Below are 21,425 nucleotides of genomic sequence, written 5' to 3'. Positions count from 1 at the left end.
TGCCTGAAGCACTCAAACTGTGGCAGGATTAGGGCCTCAGGAAAAAACACCAGGAAATTAATAACCTTGCATTTAGACAAGGATCTGGGCAGTGCCTTCAATAAGCCTGTGGTCACACACTGGAGACAGAAATAAAATTCAAAATTAATAGCGGCATAAAAAGGTTATTATCTCTCCTGTGGCTCTTGGAATTGTACTGCATGCACACCTCTCTGGACAGTGGCTGAGCAGACAGTCTCACTTCTGACATTTCCCAAGTGGAACAGCCAACATTTTGACTTCCAGCACTGTCTTGAAACATAACTTGTGTATGTGTCTGTGTAGCAGTATTTAAAGTAATGTTGCAATTAATACAGCTATTATGACCTTTGCTTTACACATGAATTTTCATTCTAATTGTCTCTGAAGGAACATATGACAAGAAAACATCTTCAAAGTTTTAAGCGACTAATTCATACTTAGAATTTCAAGGGATCTAAATCTATCACCCCGTGACAGCCGGGAGACCTGCAGTTGCAGTCAAATGCTAGAATATGCTACCTCCCTGCTCTGTCAAAACCCTTTATGAGACAAAGGAAATGTAAATTTTTAATTTGTAAAGCAACAGAAAGAAAAAGGCAGTGGGGAATCCTACAAGGTTCCTGACTTTACTTCAACTTTCAAGGTCTTGCAACACTCATAAGGCTTATGAAGATCTTAAGTCAGCTCTTTGAGTCTCTGTGGCTCCTGCTCCTTTGGGTGTGTAAAATCTCTAGCTTTTAAGAGTCTCCACAGCTCTGGATGCATTAGAGTGATGTTGCTTTATGAAACTTAAGAGTCAGCCCATAAATTCTTTTTTCTCCTATATTTCTCACCTTCACAAATTACTGAAAGTCTACACTAGACCACAGATTATCTCATCTGATCTTTAAACCGCAAATTTTCTCTCCCTAGAGATCTTCCTGTCAGGGCAGAATTGCTAAAAGGCGAAGCAGATTTCTTTAAATATACTTTCATAAGATCATTAATTCATTAATTAATTAGCTTATTTTAATGCGTGACCGTAAAGAGGCAGAAGTCTTGAAGGAGGCTAGCAAAAAGATTTACTAGCAAATGTCTGCATCAATAATCCCCTTTCTAGAAAGTCTATCAGTGTTAAACATTGAGCTCAGAAAATAGAGGGTGTTGCTCTAGTTAAAATCAAGCACTTCTGTGTCAGGGTGACTCTGGTAGATTTGCAACATAAAACAAGCTGACTATTTCTGTTTTGTAGAGAATGCTTACAGGGTGCTACATTCCAGCAAATCTATTCTGGCCCAAATAGAGCAAGAACTGTTAAAGAAGCCAGAGAAACATATGGAATTTGAAAATGCAATATGTTCCTTCACTCCTGAACACCACAGAGTGGTTTGAACTAACAAACGCCCATTGAAGAGATAAGAGAGAAAGTTGTTGTGTCTCACAAGTGCAAACAACTAAAAAAGCTTAATTTTCTGCCAAAGTTCTGGCAAAAGCTATTAGTTTTGTTTAACTACAGCATCCTTAATTCAAAGATTGCTGCAGCATGAGCATCCAAGACTTAAAAATTAGGTTGCTTAAAAGATCATCAACAGCCATTTATGAACTAGAGTTACATAAAAATGGCCAGAATTTAAACTCAAGGTAGTTATTACCTTTGAACTTGTCTCATTGCTCCCTTTCAGAGAAAATATGGGAGGTTACCCAAGCAGAAGCAACCCCAATTACAGAGACAATGCAGAGTCCAGTGGTCTCATGGCAGATCTTTGAAAACCTGAAGGGAAACTGCATCTCTTCAGCTTCAATGTACTGATAAACTTCCTCAAAAAGAGGGAGCAGGTGTAACCACAGGGCACAGAGAGCTGTACTATACAGACCTCTCCCACACTAGGTGAAAATAGGTCATCCACATGACCAGAAAGGTTGGACACTTAAGGTGTAAGGATTACAGAGAAAAATAATAAAGTCCACAAAGATCAATCATGTAGAGGGAGTCACCATATCCATGTTCTTTCCAAACAGTGAAGTGCAGCATTATTAAAATACAACAAAATTAAAAAACACAGGTAGTTTCATCTAAAATCAACAAGAAAGGTAAGCAATCACAGTACTTCAAGACTGGAGAATGCATTTTGGAAAACATAAAAACATTTGGAAGACTGCACCCTCCACAACTTCAAATGTAACTTTTACCACATTATAAAATACTTCCTCAGAAATTAGGTTTTCCAATTTTCTTCAGGTATCATCTTAGTATTTTCAAACTCCTACTATGTCAAAGTCTCTTTGAAACTACACACACCAATCTGGAAATATTTTCAGCAGAGTCTGAAAAAAAAATCTCTTCCAAGAAGCTGAATTGACAAGTTTATTTCCTGGGACCCAGCTGAGCAGACTTCAGGATGTACTTAAGCAAGCACAGGTGTAACCCCAGAGAGTTCAACAGGAATAGCCACACTCTTACATTATACACACCTTTGATTACCCTGCACAGAGCCCCTTGATGCTTTTTTTTACTCCAGCTTGTCTAGGGTCCAGAAACAATAAAATGTACAAGCTTCCCAAGTGACCTCTTGAATACTTCAGCTGGAAGAACTAAACTTTCAGAAATACAGCACCTTTGAAACAGCTTATGCTTACCGAAGTAAGAAAAGTCTGTTACACACTACAGGACTGTAGCTGAAAAATAGTTCAGGATTATTTTCTTCATCTAGTAAAACCATTTCTAATCAAGTTCCAATTTCATGCTACCAGAATGTATTTTATGGCTCTTTCCAGTTCTGGCCACATGCAATGCTGCTTTACAGGGTATTACCATCCACTAACAGAAGAGAAGGTATTAAAGCCAAGAGTGTTACAATTATATCTCTAGGAGTAATATATTCTACTGAAAGCTTACAACAGGAAGACCGCACAGAATACAGTTTTACTAGACTTCTGTGTAACTTTTAGATTGTTTCTGCCCCCCTCCAAGCAGGCTAATCTACTAGCCTATTTTCAAGCATCAGCTATTATTATAAGTCACATTTCCCAATGCTTTTGCTTTGTTATAGCCTATTTTCAAATTCACATCAACCCTCAGATAGCATTACAAACAGTTTATGGGTAACATAAGAGTTGGGAAAAAGAGTAACATTTCTGTAATCCTTAAATTTCTCTTTATGACTCATGTTCCCTCTTTCATGTTACTTTCAACTTTGACTTTCCTGCTCTTGAGCAGAACTAAGAGAAGACTCAAATCAGCAAAGGTTTCCTGGGCCAGGATTCAATGGATAAGGATGAATGATTTTCAGCCTTTGCACTGGTCACAACATAACTGCACAAGAGAGCTTCCCAACAAAATCACACGACTGCTGAAAAACTATGCAGGGCATGCAAATTGGAAAAAATTCAAAATCTACTGGGGGCTAGGTAATCTCTAAAAAAATCGCAATGCATTAGAAAGACAGTCTACTGGTTCCCTCTTTATTTTTTCTTGCACACTCTGCTGGATCACCGCTCCTGGTGTTTGATTTCCTTTTCCTTCTTTCTTTCTGACTCCATAAGTCTCAGGTTCTTCTACCTCCTTTAATTTCTGTTGGATAACACATTCATTGCCAGGAAGGTAGGAATGATAAATACAGATTTGGTACTGAGAACAAAAGAGAGTCTATTCAGAGAGAAAATTACATGAAGAGACTGATTGGTAGGTGTTTCCTTTAGAGTTACAAGTGTGAAATTTTCAACTAAGTTCTGTATCCTCCTGAACAGAGCTCTATCCAGATGGTACTGAAAAGAAGGTTCCTTCCTTGAACAAGCTGCAATTTAGGTCACAACAGAGTATTTCATCATGTGGTCTCCCCCCTACACAAATCTGAAGATTTCCCAAAGATCTTCAGTGAAATGGAGGCCTACTCTGCCCCTGGAAAAGGGGGAAAATGGGATGGGAGTTTTCTCTGGAATGAAAGTTTGCTGGGAACTTTGTCTAAAGCCAGGGGTTCATTTAAAAAAAAGTGGAGCAGAAAGAATATTGATTTAACTGTGATGATAGATGGGGTTTGGTCATCCATCGTCTTTCAAAGAAAAAGAAGAAACAAATGAAAACACCTAAATTCTAGTTGTCCTCAGAAGCCAGAGCTCATCTGAGCTGTCTCCAGCTTTCTGGACATGAATCTGTACAACTCTCCATCAGGCCTGCCAGACACTACACAAACCTGCCACTTCAATCCTTGACAGTTAAGTAAACAGAGACATATATTGTAATAAAAAAAAAGAGAAATCTCTGTCTCAGAGAAGAATAAAGAGGGTTGCTCCAGAATAAGCAAATATCTGACATTATTCTTTTCAGTATTAATCTTTTCCAAGGCTTTGAAGTTTGACAGTGCTATTTCACAAATCCCTAGGAGGCTGCTTTTCTGCTAGGCTAGAAACCTGACTGTGGAACTGAGCAGAAAAAGAAGTGAAAAATCCCCAAACAGACAAGAAATATTTCAGTCTGACTGGTGAGTATTTCTGTTTCTTGCTGCTATGAATTTTCTGTATCTTGAAAAACTTGAGGGGACATGACAATTTCCAAAACAAATGGAAACAAGTCAATTCCAAATCTCTTGTTAAAAATCATCTGATCTACTTGACTTCTTAATAAACCTTCCAAATTTTCAATGAGTTCAATCAAAGTTTGTATAATGCAAGCTCATTTTTCAAGCCATGATTTACCACCTCTGCACTTCTTAAGAAATTTTCTCTCCTCTATTCTTTTCTCTGTGGTAGTCTTGTGACTTTTTAATTATGTCTTGTCCAACTAGTAGCACTGGCAAAAGGCAAAAGAATTCTTGTTAGATCAAGTATTCCCCTCTTTCATGTGACACAGAAATGTTTACACTTCATTAACCTTTATTATAAACTAGTCACTGGAAAAGTTACTTTACTAGAATCCACACTATGGTTTCAGCCTACAAACCACAGAATGTCAGAATGCTAAATTACAGTAAAACACTGCTCACCTCCTTATGAACCCAAGATTAATGATACGATGCAGGAGGGAATAGCAGTGCTACTAGGAGCATAACAGGACACAATCACTTCTAAAACAGCTCATGGAGAACAGACAGTGAAACATCACAGAGGCTCCCAGTACTCCAGCCCCACTTCCTATGCCACCTACCCATCACTGAGACATCATATTCAACCAGCAGAGTGGCCTCCTGCCCACATTGTTTGAGAATACTCATGGCTTCAGCATGTGTTGTTCCCAACAGTCGGATCCCATCAACGCTCAGTAGCCTGTCCCCAGGCTTGATTGTGCCCTCTCTGAAGGGAGAAGAAAGGAATGATCTCTGTTAGTGTAAGATAAATTGATTTGGAGATAATACCATTTTCATGCAAAGCGATTCTCTTGCACCCTCCCTGACATCCATCCCTCTTGCCTTAACACTTAACATTTACTTTGACAGTGAGAATGATCAGAGGGCGCAGTGGAAAGGAAATTGCTTTAATTGGAAAGTCAGTGACTGGAAAACAGCTTACTGCACAGTGAAATAATCAAGTCATGTTAAATTGCAACTAAGTATAGCTTCTGCTCAACATATGCTTTCTTTCTGCCTTGTCCACACAACTCTTTTTTCATACATACATAAACACATCCTCCTCCAATATTTTCTTAAACATAAACATGAGGTGCAAACACATGGGTGCTGAAACAGATTGCAAAATATGAATGTCCATTTATTGATTTTCTTTAAAAACATCTTTTAGTAGCATAATTCCATTTTTCCTTTCTTCCTACCTAGAATAATTCAGCTCTAAATCTAAAATGCTGTCTCCTTGGCACATCTCATAATGTATTCAGAATTATAATAGAAAATTAAATACTAACACTGTCAGCTTAAGAATCACAGAGAAAAACAAGGAAACCAGAGAATGAGAGAGAGAAGAAATCTCTTGAAACATTTTCTGCTCAGTTAATGTTTCCAAGGTCAAAAATATCAGCATAGGCTACAGATATCAATATGCTTTAAAGAAACTGCCCTTTGAGTTTCTTTAATGGTTTAAGGACACAAATGCCATTTTTGAAGAAACAGTTTGTACACAAAAATACAGTGAATATTCTTTCTTTATATATATATGTACAAAATTATATAATATACAAATATGGCCAAAACATAAATCTGTAGTCAGAAGTTTTCCAGGTAAAGTTATGTGTGATGTCACATGCAGACATGTACAAACATCTTAACAGAATAATAAAACTCAAGCTTGTCACAGTATTATTCTGAACCGCAAGAGAAAAAGTGGTGTCAGAGTATAAAAAGCATAATTAAGAGCTACATCAGTTGTCTGAAGAATGCAAAAAATGTGCCCTGACCTATTGCAGGAATTTATTCTAATTAATTTAGGTGCAAGATTCTAAATTAAAGTTCACACACCATAACGTGCTGAGCCTCTGTGCTTGTACATTACTATTGTGGTAGTTGTTATTATTTCTACTACAGCAATTAAAGACAAACCCATGAATTTCAAAGGACTGCATTTAAATGCATCTATTTTATTCAAAATTCTAACTTCTGTCCCAAATAATTCACCTTTCTCTATTTCTCTTTCACATGAACTCCAGAGAAAGATGAATTGTACCTGTCAGCAGGCCCTCCAGGTCTGACACATGTTATTACAACAGGACGAGATTTATTTCTGTCATCGTGTGCTCCACCTAGAAAGTAAAAAGTCACAGAAAGCATACCTTCATTTTATGCTTTTTATGAAAACTCATTTCCAAAAGGCAAGCCTACATCTTGTAGCATGCACTTTCACAGATGGGCTAAAAAGATAAAAAAATGGCCAACCCATTAATATGACCCTCCACTGAATTTTACCTAAATAAAATCAACTTACTCTATGTATAGATGAATCTTTAAAAACAAATCTATGGAGGGATTCTTATTAAATGTGTATTTTTTTCTTAGAACTTTTACTCTGAAAATGTGATCTCAGTGTGAACACATTGTTCTGCAATGTTTGCAGCACAGAGAAAATAAATCTCTGCTTTATGTATACTCAGAATAATGAGTGACCACTAAGACATTTATGTACTGAATATAAAAGACATTTTCCCTGAAGAAAATAGTAATTCACTATTGGGGTGTATTAATTAACAGCTGCATCTTTTCTTCTGTTCTCCAAGTCAGTGATAATATTTTAGTTGTACAATTGAGACTACCAGTAGTATTACTTCATACTTCATACAAGTACTAAATGTGAATCTTTAGTTAAGAACTATGATCTTCCTGGTGATTTCAGTGGCAGCAGAATCTGGTCTTACGTGACCAGAGTTTGTCATGTTTCCTTGGCATAGTTGATTACTTAAGGCTCTCCCATAAATAAAAATTAGAGCAGCTCATAAAAGCAATGCATGAGGGTATGGAAAATGTAATATATCGATTTTTACAAACTGTAAGCCATCAATCCTGACATATTTCTGAGTGATTCAAAAACTTACCACTTTTTTTTTTTAACAAGAAAATACAGAGTTCAAATTCAACAATAACTCACCTCTTATTACAAATCCAAAAGTGTTCCCCTCTTTATGTAAAGTAACTTCCACAGTTCTAAAGATGAGACCTGATCCTTGTACAGCTAAAAGAAAAAGAATCCAAAACTTAATGGTCATTATTTTTCTAATTATACACACAGATTTAAACATTTTCTAATTTAAGACAGATGCTGAGTCATACAATTGGAAATACCCAATTACAGAACAGTCAGACTGAAGACCTGTAATTAAGTGGAGCTCATCCCCTTTCTGAGAGAATTTTGGACTAGATATTTTGCAGAGTGACAATGGTTTAGAAAAAAGATGTATATAACATGCATATGATGGGTGAGGAATTTGAGTCTTACTCTTTAAGTTATGACATAATCTTGCTTATAGTTACAAAAGAGTGCTAGAAAATACGGAATACACAGTGAGACAAAAATGACACAAAATTCTTAAGAGGACCTACTGAGATTGCTGTTTAGCTATAAAAACATTTACTTTTGTGGCTTAGAGAGAAGACAATCAAGATTTTTGGGGTGTTTGTCTGATCTCAGGTTACTAGATTACAATATAATGCATTTTATTATCATAAGGATTTTTTTTCTTTTTCAAAATGTAGCATGCTTCCTCATAATCGGTGAGTTAGTAAAAAAGTTCTTTGGCTTCTAGTTGAGTCAGTATTTTCTCTGGAAGTACTAAAGAAATGGTGTATAGCTGGACTAGGAGGTGAGAAGCCTAATGCACAGACCAATGCATTTGGGTGTGATAATCCACTTTACAGAATTTGAAACCACTGCTGTTAAGAGACCAGCAGACAGGTTGCTATTAGCTTTTACAGGAAAACTTTGGCAGGGTCTAAGAACTCTCTTTTCCAATGGGAAAATGACTCTGCACAAAATCACATGCACTCAAACTTTCCACCTTCCAGTTAAACGCTGGAAACAGTACAAACACATATAGAATTAAAAAAAACCCAAACCAAACCAAACCAGCTCTATAAAATACATACTCCGTGAGTGGCAGAACAAATGAAAACTTGTGTCATTTAATGTTCCTGCCTGCAATAACCCGAGTTTCCCTGTCAGGATACCCTGAGGGGGCAGTGGATGCCACAGGCTACCCTGTGTGTGCTGCCAATCATGGAAGGCACCAGGAAGGGCAGAGGGCCCTCAGCTCTCTCTGCCCCTCTCTCTCAGGACTCCCCTGCTCGCAACTCACCCCAGTATTTATTTCTGGGAGATGTACTGCATGTAGTGTACTTTCCTGGGAGCTTTTCAGAGCCTATAAAATAATTTACTGCAGGGAACCAGGAGAACCAGCCAGTGAAATTACATAAATCTCATTTCCTTAGGAAAACAGGTGAAAGATGGCCCTCCAGAGCACTGCTCTGTGCTGTAGTAATTGCTGCTACAGCTTGATGATCATGGCTGCTTTAGAGTGCATGGCTGTTTTCTTTTCAGTTAGAAACATTTTACTGACTAAAAAATTGAATTATGAGAAGAAGACAACTGTTGTCTTCGTTGCTATTGACAGGAAGTGTCCTTGTGGGTAGCTCATGATGATTCCACACTTCCCCATTTGTTTGGTGTGGTCTGTGCCCTGCAGTGGGGAGAGGTGAAACCCACAGCTCAGCAGGGAGGAATGGCAGCAGCATCCTTCCTCTTGGGCACAGCCACTCAGGAGGCTGTCCTTGCCCCCCAGCCTCAGCCTGCTGTGGGCAAAGCTCCTTCACCCTGCCAACAGCAAAAGGCAGACACGAGACAGGCACTGCTCACCTTCCAGTTTTAAACACTGAGGTGGCTCGTGCTGAGAATAGCACCTGGATGCTCCTGCTGCAAACACTTCAGAAATGGAAGGAAGCACTAGGGAGTGGGATTACCAGTGCTCAATCAAATATAATCCATCATTATTAAATGACTGACATTTCCTGGCTCTGAAGCTATGACAATCCTCCCTCTGAGGGAGCAAGCATGGGAACAACAGCAGAATTCCATTATGTATGGGGCTGGGAAGCAAGTGCCAGGACTTTTCCACATGACTTACTGGAAAACTAACATGTTTAACAAAAACAGTTTGCTCACTAGTAGTTCATGGAAACAACTAGACTGCTAATTATCTCCAACTTTATTACCTATGTTTGTATGAGAAGCCTGGAAATTCCAAGGACTTAAAGAAAAAAGTTACAAATGCTGCTGTAATTTAGGGTGTCAAAATCCAGTCTCAGTGAACAAGAGTGGCACATATGCTAAAAGAGGATTAAAACTAAAGAAAACCTGGCTGAATAAACGCAAAACAAATAATGTTGGTAAAACAACAACATCTGCAGTAAAGTAACTCTGAACTCAGCTGATTAATTCAGATCCTGTGCTTCAGAACATGAAGTTCCCTCACCACAAGCAAACACTAATCAACAGAGGACATTCAAAAAATTTTAATGTGCTTGTCAGGAGGTCCTAAAAAAACCCAAATATGTAACTAGACTAACCCTCCAGCTGCTAGAAAGCAGTGGGGAAGCTCATCAGCTTCTGAGCACCAAAGACAGTGATGGATTTTTTTGGATTCTATTGCAAGGAAACTCTTTATTTAAGGAGACGAGAGTTTCCCAGTTGGCACCTGAGATTCTTCTGGCTGGACACCAAGAAACCACATCTTCTGCCCCCCAGCAAGCAGCATGAATGAGTACACACTCTTTCCAGGGTGTGCCTGCTGCAGCCCCTTGGTGCAGCCAGCCTGACACTCCTTCACTTTAGGTCCCAGGTGTTCAACTCACTGTTTCTCTGGCTTTCACTTCATACCTGATAGACTCAATTCACACTGATTTTGACCTACAGATACACCATTACAGGCACAAGCACATAAAGACAGAGCAAAGGAGAGACAAGGAAAACATTTGGTAGCACGCTGTAACTTTGGTGTGAACAAAAACTTGTATTTTGAAGAAAATCCTGCTCAGTGAAAGCCCTTGTTTCAGTCACACATTTTTTGCAAGTTCATGTATCCTTATGGCCTACCCCACTGTGTCTTCTGCTCTAGAAATGAAATTTTGCCTAAATGTGGTGTCAGAAAAGACTAGAAAAGTCTCAAAGGATGTTGTTTACCTAGGAGGGAGGGATGGTGCTGCACATGGAGAGAAGAAAGGAAAAAGCAGAGGCAGAACTAGCAAATATTCACTGATCTCATCTCAGAGGATCTTATAGTAAAAGGAAGGACTTGCTTGCCCTGGAATCTACTTAATCTACTTTCCAGTATTCACAACTGCAAAGCAGCAAACAAAAATCCCCAAACAAACCCCAACCAAATAACCAAAACCAACTAGTTCTTTTGTACTGCTTCAATGCTCTATGGTAAGCCACTGGAAAAAATAAAATTAAGAATAGAATTTAAAAACAACCCCTACTAAAATGACTATTACCAACCATGTCCATCTCACTGTTGACTGTGTCTGCTATTCTGCATATGTTTTCAGTTTTCTTTGCAAATACTTACAGACTGGAGGCAGCTCATACTCCACTTCTAACACAACCCTTTCACCAACATTCTTGAGCAGGCTGATGATCTCGTCATGGCGAAATTTGGTCAGGTTGATTCCATTCACAGATTTGATGTAGTCCCCTACATCTAGCTGGTCACTCCTAGGGAAAAGTACATACTCCATTTGTGAAAGACAGATCTGATGAACCAAACTAAGTCCTTTAAATTACTGTTTAGTGATTGTAAGAATTTTTTTCCATGAATCTAGAGTAAAATGAGTTGATTTTTCTAAGAGAAAGTGGCATTTTAAGATCTTCTACTCTAGCTTGTTAAATATTAAAATAAGAATATTGTCGCATTATTTATTCCTGAGGTATAAAACCAGCTGTACAATAAAGGATGATTTGACTGGTTTGGGCATAGGATCTGGGAAGTCCTCTTCTTCATGTTCCCAACCTTGTCTCTATTTGTGAAGTGTCCAAAAAAAAAAAGTTTTTTTTGGAGATTGGTTGCCTTCACAGCTAACATCAAATCAAAAGGAAATGAGCCAAGGTCAAAAGCATATGTTCTACTCACTTACTTGGGATGATTTAGCTCAACCCTTATCTTTTGATTTGTCCCACTTCTGATTAAAAGCTTTTTTCTTTCCACTGCAGTAGTAAGCAAGGTACCTAAGACTTCAGAGTCTTTTTAATCTCAAAGCTATCTAATAAAGAGTTAAAAAATAGAATTAAATTATGGTAGCACTAGCATTCTTTTTTCCATTTTGTTTTTTCCCCCCCCCCTCAGTATATTATGCTACTTCTCTCAAATTTTTGCTCAAAGATAAAAATATAGAGAAATAAAACATATATAATTTAGAAGAAATGTCATGAGCCTTGTGACAACTTTTGAAGATCTCATTGGTATTTCCAGCTTTTATTAAAGTAGCCTTGAGCAAACAGAAGGGCCAGCTGTTGCCATTTCCCTCTGAGGCTCTCCAGTGTGATGGGCTGCCATTATAGATGCATCAGTGACAGATTTGTTAGGTGACCTTTCTGATGCAGTACGTATTTCTGAAGCAATCACATCTTATATTGCATTTGTAGCTTGAGATGTGGTTACCTGGCAGCGATTCCTCCTTGACGAAGGTTAGACACTCTCGGTTTCCCATCCTTGTCGATACCACCCGATACTGTGAGCCCTAGGGTGGTGCCTTCTTTTTTCATTAATTCAACTATTGTTGAGCCCTTGAATTCCTCTGTTGAAAGAAAATTATTCACGTTATTAAAATTTAAGAAGTAACACAGATGTTGCCTTTCTAATATGTCACCTTCTTCCCAAGAAAATCATTCTGTGTTAGTAAGGAATAACATTTACATCTGGAGATTTTTTTATATTACAATTCACAACTTCTGTCCACAAGGCTCTGCATATAGATAAATCTTGAACCATATGTTCTGTAAAAGGTTATTAAAAACGACACCAGTGTGCTAGTATACTACACAGAGCCCACAAATATGAAGTCTGGGAACACTTAAAACTAAAGATAGTTGTTTCACATTTTTAAAAAGCTATCTTTTCTCGTTTTCTGCTTTCTACCTCTGACCTCTGTTTTATAATGCACTTGAATTGATTAAATAGAAGGGTGCACCACACAATGATACAACAGAACTATAATTTTAGGTTCAGACTCACTTTGAGGTCACTAGCAGATGTCAGTGTTAATAGGAACACTTGAATGTAACAAGAATCCAGATAGAGATATATCAGAGCTTAACAGTTTTATTCCTTATTTTTACATAAATACAGCTCCACTGTAACTCTCTGCAATCTCTGCAGAACAGGTATAAAGTAAGTGAAGGGCTTTCATAGTGATTAAGTGTATATAAAATTTCCCTCATATGCTAAAACACCCTCTTCTGCAGTTTCTCCATTCTTGGAAAATGACAAGTTAATTCCACAGACAACAAAGGCAGGTCACATGCAACAAAAAGCCTCAAACTTTCAAAAAGAGATGTCCTTATTGCACATGGGTGGACAACAAGTAAAAAAGGTAACCTACATATCCAGTTTCAGCAGGACTGCAACTCTTGGAAAGCCACATGTCCACTGTTTCCAGTCGGGGAAGACCTAGTAAAACCACCAGTTGCCCAGGTATTCTGGAAAAATACATGAAACCCTAAAAATCCACTAAAATCCTGGAAGAATCCATGCCAGGATCATCCTTTTCAGTACTAATACGCAGTTTTTAGGTGAATTGATCGGAGACAAATGTCATACATTCACTGTAAACAAACAGTGAGTCTGCACTGCACTAGCAAGTTTGCTGTGGTAGCATGAGATTTAAAGATGAAAAGCCACCCAAAAACTATGCAAGGTCCTTGTATATATCCAAATGTTCACCAGTAAGTGTAGAAGTAGCACTATACAGATAGCAACAAGGCTCTATCAAGATCATTCCACATGATTGTGGAGATGACATAACATATTCACCTTACAATGAAGAGTTGCTGCCCTGAACAAGAATTGCCAAAACACCACCACCACCTCTGTATTTGAGGAAATGGTGGCATTTAGAGGAAATCATTTAGAAGGGACTCCAGTCCTGGCACACAGGCTTGTAATCCTTGGTAGTACTTCTAATAGGATTAGCTGCTGATTTTTTTTCTGATGTGGCATCATCCTGTGCTCCTGCTCATTTCTAGGTAGCTGACAGGCTCTTCTATCTATTCCAGCTGATGATGACCTCACTTCAGTTATTCACATTTTTACCATTATACAGCATGAGTTACAGGCTCGGACAAGAATTGCTCTATGTTTATAAAGCTTCTACTACAATAAAATTCTGCAATGCATTCAGCAACACAGGCTGTCAGAAGCAGATAGTAGCATAGCTAACCAGTGCGTTCTCCAACTTGGCTGACACCAAACCACCATTTGGTACCATCTGGAAGCTGCTGGGCTTCCATAACGTTTGCTCACATCTGGCCTTTGTGACAGCTCAGAAAGAACAGATGTGATTACCTGCTTCTGAATATGAAGACATGTTGCATAGCTGTAGAGGTGCTATGGACCAAAATGCTGCTTTCAGTTTTATAAAAACCTGTAAGTATTCATAATGAATACAAGAGTTAGTCATGGTACTTACTGCAACCAAAGACACTGTACCTTGGCAGCCATGATGCAACCTCAGGTGCTCTGCCACCGTGTGACACTTGTTTATTCAGGACTTACTCAAACATGAGATCTGGAGTCAAAGGAAAATCTCTCTTCCCACCTCCCAAACTGAATCCTTCCTTTGTAATTCTCAGTAGTACAATGTGGCTTTCAGTAACCATCTAAGGTTAATTTTTTTAAACAAATACTTTGCCACAATGTGCATACAGGACATAAACAATGCACTGCAATGCAATGCCTAGTATTTTGCCATAGCATAATACTGTCATGTGTTTTGATGTTTTACATAGGTTCTGAGTCTGCAATCCAATGCTGGGCAATACTCTGCTGCCCGAAGTACATGTGGAACAGATGATCCAAGCAGTATTTTAAGCAGGTTAACAATTACACAATTCCCTTCAACTACTGGCATGGAAAGTGATGATCAGGCTGGTTCCTTCTCACCATCTATTATGACAAATTTCTGTTTACCTCTGCCAACAGAGAATGACTTCCAGGCACTCTTCCTTGGTAGGCAGGAGGGAAAGATGCAGCAGCACTCTAAGGAAGGGGTGGTGTGAACTGCTCATTGCACGCTGACAAATAAGGTCATCTAGACATGCACAGTAGTTTCATTAGGTTTGCTGCTCCGAAGGATTTTGTAGCTTTTGTTGTACATAATCATAGCAGGAAGAAATTGAACTACCTAAGCTGGTTTTGCTTATAAGAGACTGTTATCCCTGCAAGTGCTCTGAACCAAGCCCATTTGATACCTTCATCATTGTTTTTCATCTTCTCTTTTTTAAATCGCACATGATTGCTGTTGTAATAATGCTATATATGACATGCTTACTCATCTGCATTGCTTTGGCATTATTATTACAGCCTAATCCCACTGGAGTATTATTGAAATGCCCAATATCAGAACAACCCTTCGTTTTCAACCCAGCACGCAAACGCGTTTGTCTGTGCTATTCCCCAACTAAGGCAAGGTCAGACTCTATTTCCCAGTTAAGACAATGCTATGTTGCAATTTGAGGGTAAAAAATCATGTATCACCTCACTCGTAATTCATTACTTACGCCAACCAGCAAACTCCTAATTAGTTAAAAGTCTCTGGAGTCTGTTCTTTCCTACACATACTCCCACACTGGTAATAATATTAGCATAGTCAGCATCAGAAGGGAAAGCACAGAAGTTATTTTCAGACTTCCTGTGAATTCACACTGGGACTTGCCTTCCCTCAGCCTATGGAGGGGTAGCTCTTGGGACTGCCTCAGGACTTCCATCACTTCCTGCAGGGACAATCCCAGGTACATGCCTGCCCATGCTGCAGCACCACTCTACAGCTTTCTTGGCATCCACCTGCTCTGGTATGGGGTTCAGGAATCCCGCTGAATCCTGGAGATGGCTCAGCAAGGGGAGCACAAATATGCACACTTTTACATGCAGGCAGGCATAAGATGAAAAAGAAAGGTTTTTGCCCCAAAGAGCTTCCCTTAGATCTCCAGTTCTGTAAGCAGGAGCACACACAGTAGCTGAATTCTAAAGAAAACATTACACTACTGCTGTTCTCTAAATTGCTGGTCTGGATGCTTCTCTCAGGCTTGCTGTTGCAGTATCATGACAGTGTGAGCCTGACTGGCAGCCAGGTCAGCTGGTGCATTAACACTATGATCTGCCCTGCAGCCTGGAGGACTACAGGGATACTCAACCAAGCACAAGAAAGCTTCAAAGATAAAGCAGATGCTCAAATTCAAGACTGGGTAAATCTTACTGTGAGAGGATGAATACATGGAACAACTTGCAGGTAGGTAAAACTGAAAAAATACCATGACTAATTTTTCTTCAAGAATGATAGCAACATAGTAAAGTTTCCTGTATTTTATACATGAGCAGACTTCTTGTCATTTTCTACTCTTTGGTATATGTAAATAATAGTTTTCAATTAATAAATAGCATGGAAAATAAATTCTTGTGAGACTTACAAACCTAGAATATACTCATTCAAAAAGAAAACAATACTAGATGACAGAAGAGATTTTTTCACAGAAAAATATCTGAGAGCCAAGAGAACTCTTAGTCAAAAGTTTTACCATTTATTTTCTAAATTACTACAATTTTATATCTTAACGTACATATTAAAGTAAAACTCAAAAATATTTGTCTTAATTTCAGATATTGAGACCCTTATTTGAAAATTTAATTTTAAAACCCCCCCAAAATATCTATGATCTACAAAATCAGGTCAAGTGCTTGCTTCTATTCTCCACCTAGTCAATGAGTTTATCAAGTGCAGCCTGAACAGGGCATAAATGGAACTGAAAATAAAATTTAAAAAAACCAAACCAACCTTGCTATTATTGAGATTTTCCTATCAAAATCATATATAATTAGTAAATAAGTAATTGGTAAGTTTGTTGAAAATATAGTGAATGCTGTCCTTGAATGGATTTTCCCTTGTACGTCAGCACAAATTCCGCAGAGAAAACATTTTGCTATACATCCCAGTAGGCATCTCATAGCTTAGTAAGAAATCACATAAAGATACAGTCAATTCTTTGGGAACAGATAGCAGTTTGTTATAGTGGAGACATCACATTTACTCAGTGTTTCAGGTCCTGTGGGTATGTGTATTTCTCTTAGTGTGACAAGATGGATGTCAAGAGATGATGAACAGTCCATTCCTTGTTGCCCTTTTCCTGACTAGTTGTCACTAACTTCTAAAACACCTAAAATTCTGTCAAAAACAAACAAAAGCAGATCAGGGAGGACAATCTGAAGACGAAGCTGGTCACAACCTGCCCTGTGGCCTCCCCTTTCCACATTTGGGGACAATCCCCGAACCAGTCCTAGTTCAGAAGCCAGCAACCCACAGTGTAAAACAAACAGGTAAGAGGTGCAGCAGAGAACATCTACAAGGCACAACTCACTGCAGTCACCAACAAGACTGTAAATTTAGAATGCCGCCAATGCAGGTTGCCTTGGGTCAGCAGTCAGGTTAATCAGTATAAACGTGCACCGTTTCCACTGAAAGCAAAGGAGATAGGTATGGCTAAGACACTTGTAAAAAACTGTCTAAAACAGATTCAGTTTAAATTGACAGCTGTTCTGGTTGTGTACAGGGCATTATAGATGATCTCCTTTTTATCTTTTTTTTTTTTTTCCCCCAGATATAAGAGCATCTACAAGATGACTTTGCCATCGCAAAAATATTACCTAAAATGTATTACCTAAAATCCAAATACCTTCCACCGGTGCTTACAGACTAGAAAAAGTCTGCCTAGCCTAGGCATGACACAGAAAAGGAAATAAGGGTATTTTATGATCCATCACAAGCAGTGATGTACAGGACATGATCACATAACTCACTGAAAACACCAGGCCTGCAGGACACAGCAGCACAGTTCACACCTGGGTTCATTGGTTGCCTGTCTAAAACGAGCTTAGCTCTTGTGCTGTTTGGTTTTGGGTACATTTTTCGTATTCACAGAATCCTTGGCAGCCAGCACTCTCTAAATCCCAAGTGAGGCATTCAACAGAAGTGGTCTTCAATTTAACCACAAATGTAAGCATTATATTTGAAATTCTATTTCTAACTAAAAGATCAAAATTTAATAGAAATATCCCAAGTCTGAAAATCAAACAACCACCAGAAAGCCAGCTGCAGACAAAAAAAAAAAAAAAAAAAAAAAAAAAAAAAAAAAAAAAAAGGCTCTTCACTGTTAATGAAAGAACCTCACCAATTTCTTAACAGAAGAGTATTGGAAGAAACATATTTGACACAGTTATCAACACACACTACAGTAGCTTCAGTAATTACATTTCAGGAATGAACAATGACTGGAGTACACCATTATTACCTTTCCAGAACTTAACATTTGCATGCCATAGCCTACAGGGCAGCCCCAGTGCTTTTCCAGCAGCAGCACAGCCATGCTACCAATGGCACATGCTCAAGGTACCACATCCTGCTTCTGTCTGAATCCACTCCTTGCAGACAGGAGTAGTAGACAACATTTGCCAGAAAATAAAAAAAACCAGTGTGGCATGGTGTAAAATCAGTTTTCACATTAAAGCAGCTTCGCACAGAAAAGACAAGAGTGATCTCTGTAAAGTCAACTTACAAGGGATATGAGGGTAAAAAAAAACTGCTTTGAACTTAGAGGAAAAAGTGGTCCATGGCAGCAGCTGTGTAAGAAGCTGAGAGGTTTCTCCAGGCTAACTGTGACAGATATGCAGATTAAAACAAGAGATGGATGGCCACATGTCTAGACGCTTTTTCAAGCCAGACAAATGCTGGTGAGGGAACAACAGGCTTTTTGGTCCTTTGGATAGTCCTGCCTGCAAAAATTCCACAATGAAAGAGTTTTCAAGCATGTTTTGTCTTTTTTTTTTTTTTCTTGTATTTTCAATTGAATTGCACAATAGTGCCAGAAAACAAAACAAGAGCAGACATTGATACTCCAAATCCTTCCAAATATTCAAGTACTATCAACCTAAAATTATTCATGACATTACTTTGACAGATATTGTGCAAAGAGATCAACTTGAGTTATCGTAATACAAACGATGGCATCTGATTCTTCTAAAGGATTAGTCTATTAGGAATTTTTGTCAGTGAATACTTCTGAATTCTTTTCTCTGTACCTTTTTTTTTTTTGCTCTACATCAAGAACTGCAAAAATCAGGCTAAATACAATAATTCCCTATTTATAATCCCTGAGGAGAGAAATTCAACTGGAGGAAAAATTATTTTTAAAAAATTATAAAACATTAAAACATTTAGCTTCAGTAAATACGAATACTTTAATATATTACTTAAGAATGTCCAGATTTAGTTAAATCACACCAACAAAACCTTCTACAAAAAAAATATTTTTATCCCTCACATGCCACTGTGCACTAGGGTTGGAGTAAACATGCAAATCACAACTTGCTCAGTGATATAGTCTAGTGAAAGCACATTTATTTCTTAAGTTAGTTGGAAGTTCTAGTGTTTTAATCAGTGGCTTTCTTTGAGAACATATCTACACTATGCATCGATCACTTGAAAATCTGCAACCATCAACTTCCTTATCTTCAGATGAGGACCAGTTCCATTTTGAGGCACTTGCTATGTTTCAGAAAGTTCAAACATTTTTTTGCTTCCTCACTATCTAGGATGGTAGCCAAATTCCTGAACATTTGTTGGGTCCAGAGCAGCTCACTAAACTGTCAAGGTGGAGTTTTAAGAAGCAAAGACACTGGAAGGTGAAAATGAGCGCAGGATGGTCTCAACCTTGACCTCTTCAGCAGACATTGCACTGCCTTCCAGAGCTCAAACTTCCTTGCTTCCACACCATATCATTGTTAGCATGGTTGGGGAATGGGTAGTAGAAAGTACTTTTGAGCTGAAGGTTATGCCCATGGTTATCTCAAATTTGTATCCCCCACATGAAACAAGCATCTCCTTTTGAAAATTCTGATCATGCCATAAGCAACAAAATCTTAAGAATGGCTGGTGCATCAGCAGCAATACCCTCAACTCTTCTGCATGTCTCTGTTGACACTACTGATGAAGAAAGAGCCGCAATAGTCTTTTCTACATTTCTGTCTGAATGGGATACAGGCTTCATTAACCCTCCTTGGCTGGTAAAAAACCCTATTGCGCACAACAGCACAGAACTCTGACATTAATCTAGATTTATAAAACTTCTTCCCATAATTCTGATTAATTCACCTCCAGCTTCCTCTTCATTTCTTTTTAATGAGTAATTAACACCAAGAGAACTATTGATAATTTGTGTTTCTTTGCACTGATATGTCACTACTCACAAAAACACAGCCTGACTGTTGCAGTTTCTCTGCTTTCTACAGTTACAAAAATGGACTAGGCAGGATTGATTACAGGATTGATTGCACTTGTGCATTTCAAAGCAGGAAAGAACCACTGGAAACAATTCTCGCCCTCATCACCTGAGTGGCACAAGCAGAGAAACCTGATATAGTGGTATCTCCACCTACAGATTACCTCTTTTAGATATCCAGTGTGGCTTTGAAAGCATCATGTGAGAAAACTCTGCTACATGTGTAGATAGTGTCTATCTGAATTGGGAGTAGGCAAGCCTTCAAGACCAAGATCTCATTATAGTAACACTATTACATTCAGGAAATCCCTGTGATACCTCCAGTCAAATCACCTCTTAATCTTCTTTCCCTTTGAGATAAAGAACTGTCTGAACTGCTTAGGTTTTTGCTATTAAAGATATGTTTTGCCACAATGTTTTAACATCCTGGTGCTACTGGGCAAATTTTAGCAACAGCATCATTAAATCTCATTTCTCCATTTGAGCTGTCATTTATTTTTTTCCTAACATACCTTGCATTGCCTGTCATGCTCTACAGGTGCTATATAATTTAACATTTTAGTTAACACAAGACAGTGGTTTTTCTTTTTAGATCACTAGTGTCATGGCAAAACCAAAGCAGTAAAGATAAGAAAAGGATATAGTAATGGTGTCACTCCTTTTTAGAAAAACTATCGGTCATGTATTCAAACAGTGGGTAGGGAATTTTCAAATATTTGAAATTTGGAGGACTGGGCCTGCAGAACATGGATTGAGGAGTAGATATTTAAGTTTTATGGGGTCATATATGTAAATGTTTGTAGAACAAATACAGCTGAATGATAATGCACACCCTGTCTTTTTACTTGGTAGTACTGAAGGAGACTCAGCATGACAAAAGGGTTTATCAAAGTCTCTGTGTAGAAGATTAGGCTATCCTTGAGAAAATGAGATATGGATGAGAAAAATGAGAAATATGGAAAATGCGAGTGAATGCTTCCCACACATTTCACTTTTTGTCCTTTGTGTTCAGTGACCAGTGATATCTTTGTGGTTTGCTTACTCTTGACCTTTGTGAAAACCCTAACCCAGAAATCCTGACCTCTGGAAGATGGTAGTTCAAAATCAGGTTGGATGAATGCATTGCTACAAATGGTTTAAAAAATGATCTGTCAGTGACTCATTCTTTTTGTATACACCAATCTGATATAAAACTAAAGTTCCAGAGATGGCTTATGGCGCAATTTAATATGGAATCTGACAAATAGGATGCACTGATTTTTTACTAGGCTTTTAAAGTTAAAAAAAAGTGCCTATGACAAAAAGATTACTGACTTACTCAATATTCAGGATGAAAAAAAATACAGTTAAAGCCAATGGAAAAGGAGGTATAAAGAACTGCAAAATAAGCTACTGAGTTATATTAAAATTTACCAAGTCGCAGAAGTAACGATGACTTTAGTTGTCAATAAGCATTTAAG

At 38.2% G+C, this 21,425-nt stretch overlaps 1 protein-coding gene across 16 annotated transcripts in view; it reads right to left on the bottom strand.

The window, feature by feature from the left end:
- Positions 1 to 21,425, bottom strand: part of GRIP1 (glutamate receptor interacting protein 1) — a 312,190-nt gene that overhangs the window by 64,739 nt on the left and 226,026 nt on the right. For all 16 annotated transcript variants that reach the window (XR_004417787.1, XM_033058892.1, XM_033058897.1 and 13 more), the window contains 5 exons: positions 12,083 to 12,218; positions 10,994 to 11,139; positions 7,522 to 7,605; positions 6,607 to 6,682; positions 5,141 to 5,286 (listed from right to left, as the gene is read on the bottom strand). Coding sequence is in view for 15 of the 16 variants with exons in the window: in XM_033058892.1 (XP_032914783.1) it covers positions 5,141 to 5,286; positions 6,607 to 6,682; positions 7,522 to 7,605; positions 10,994 to 11,139; positions 12,083 to 12,218 (588 nt within the window). In the remaining variant the exon portion in view is untranslated. The remainder of the gene's footprint in view (positions 1 to 5,140; positions 5,287 to 6,606; positions 6,683 to 7,521; positions 7,606 to 10,993; positions 11,140 to 12,082; positions 12,219 to 21,425) is intronic.

Source organism: Catharus ustulatus, chromosome 4, assembly GCF_009819885.2.
Source record: "Catharus ustulatus isolate bCatUst1 chromosome 4, bCatUst1.pri.v2, whole genome shotgun sequence".
In the NCBI taxonomy this organism is placed as follows: Eukaryota; Metazoa; Chordata; class Aves; order Passeriformes; family Turdidae; genus Catharus; species Catharus ustulatus.
This window is presented reverse-complemented; position numbering and strand designations above follow the sequence as displayed.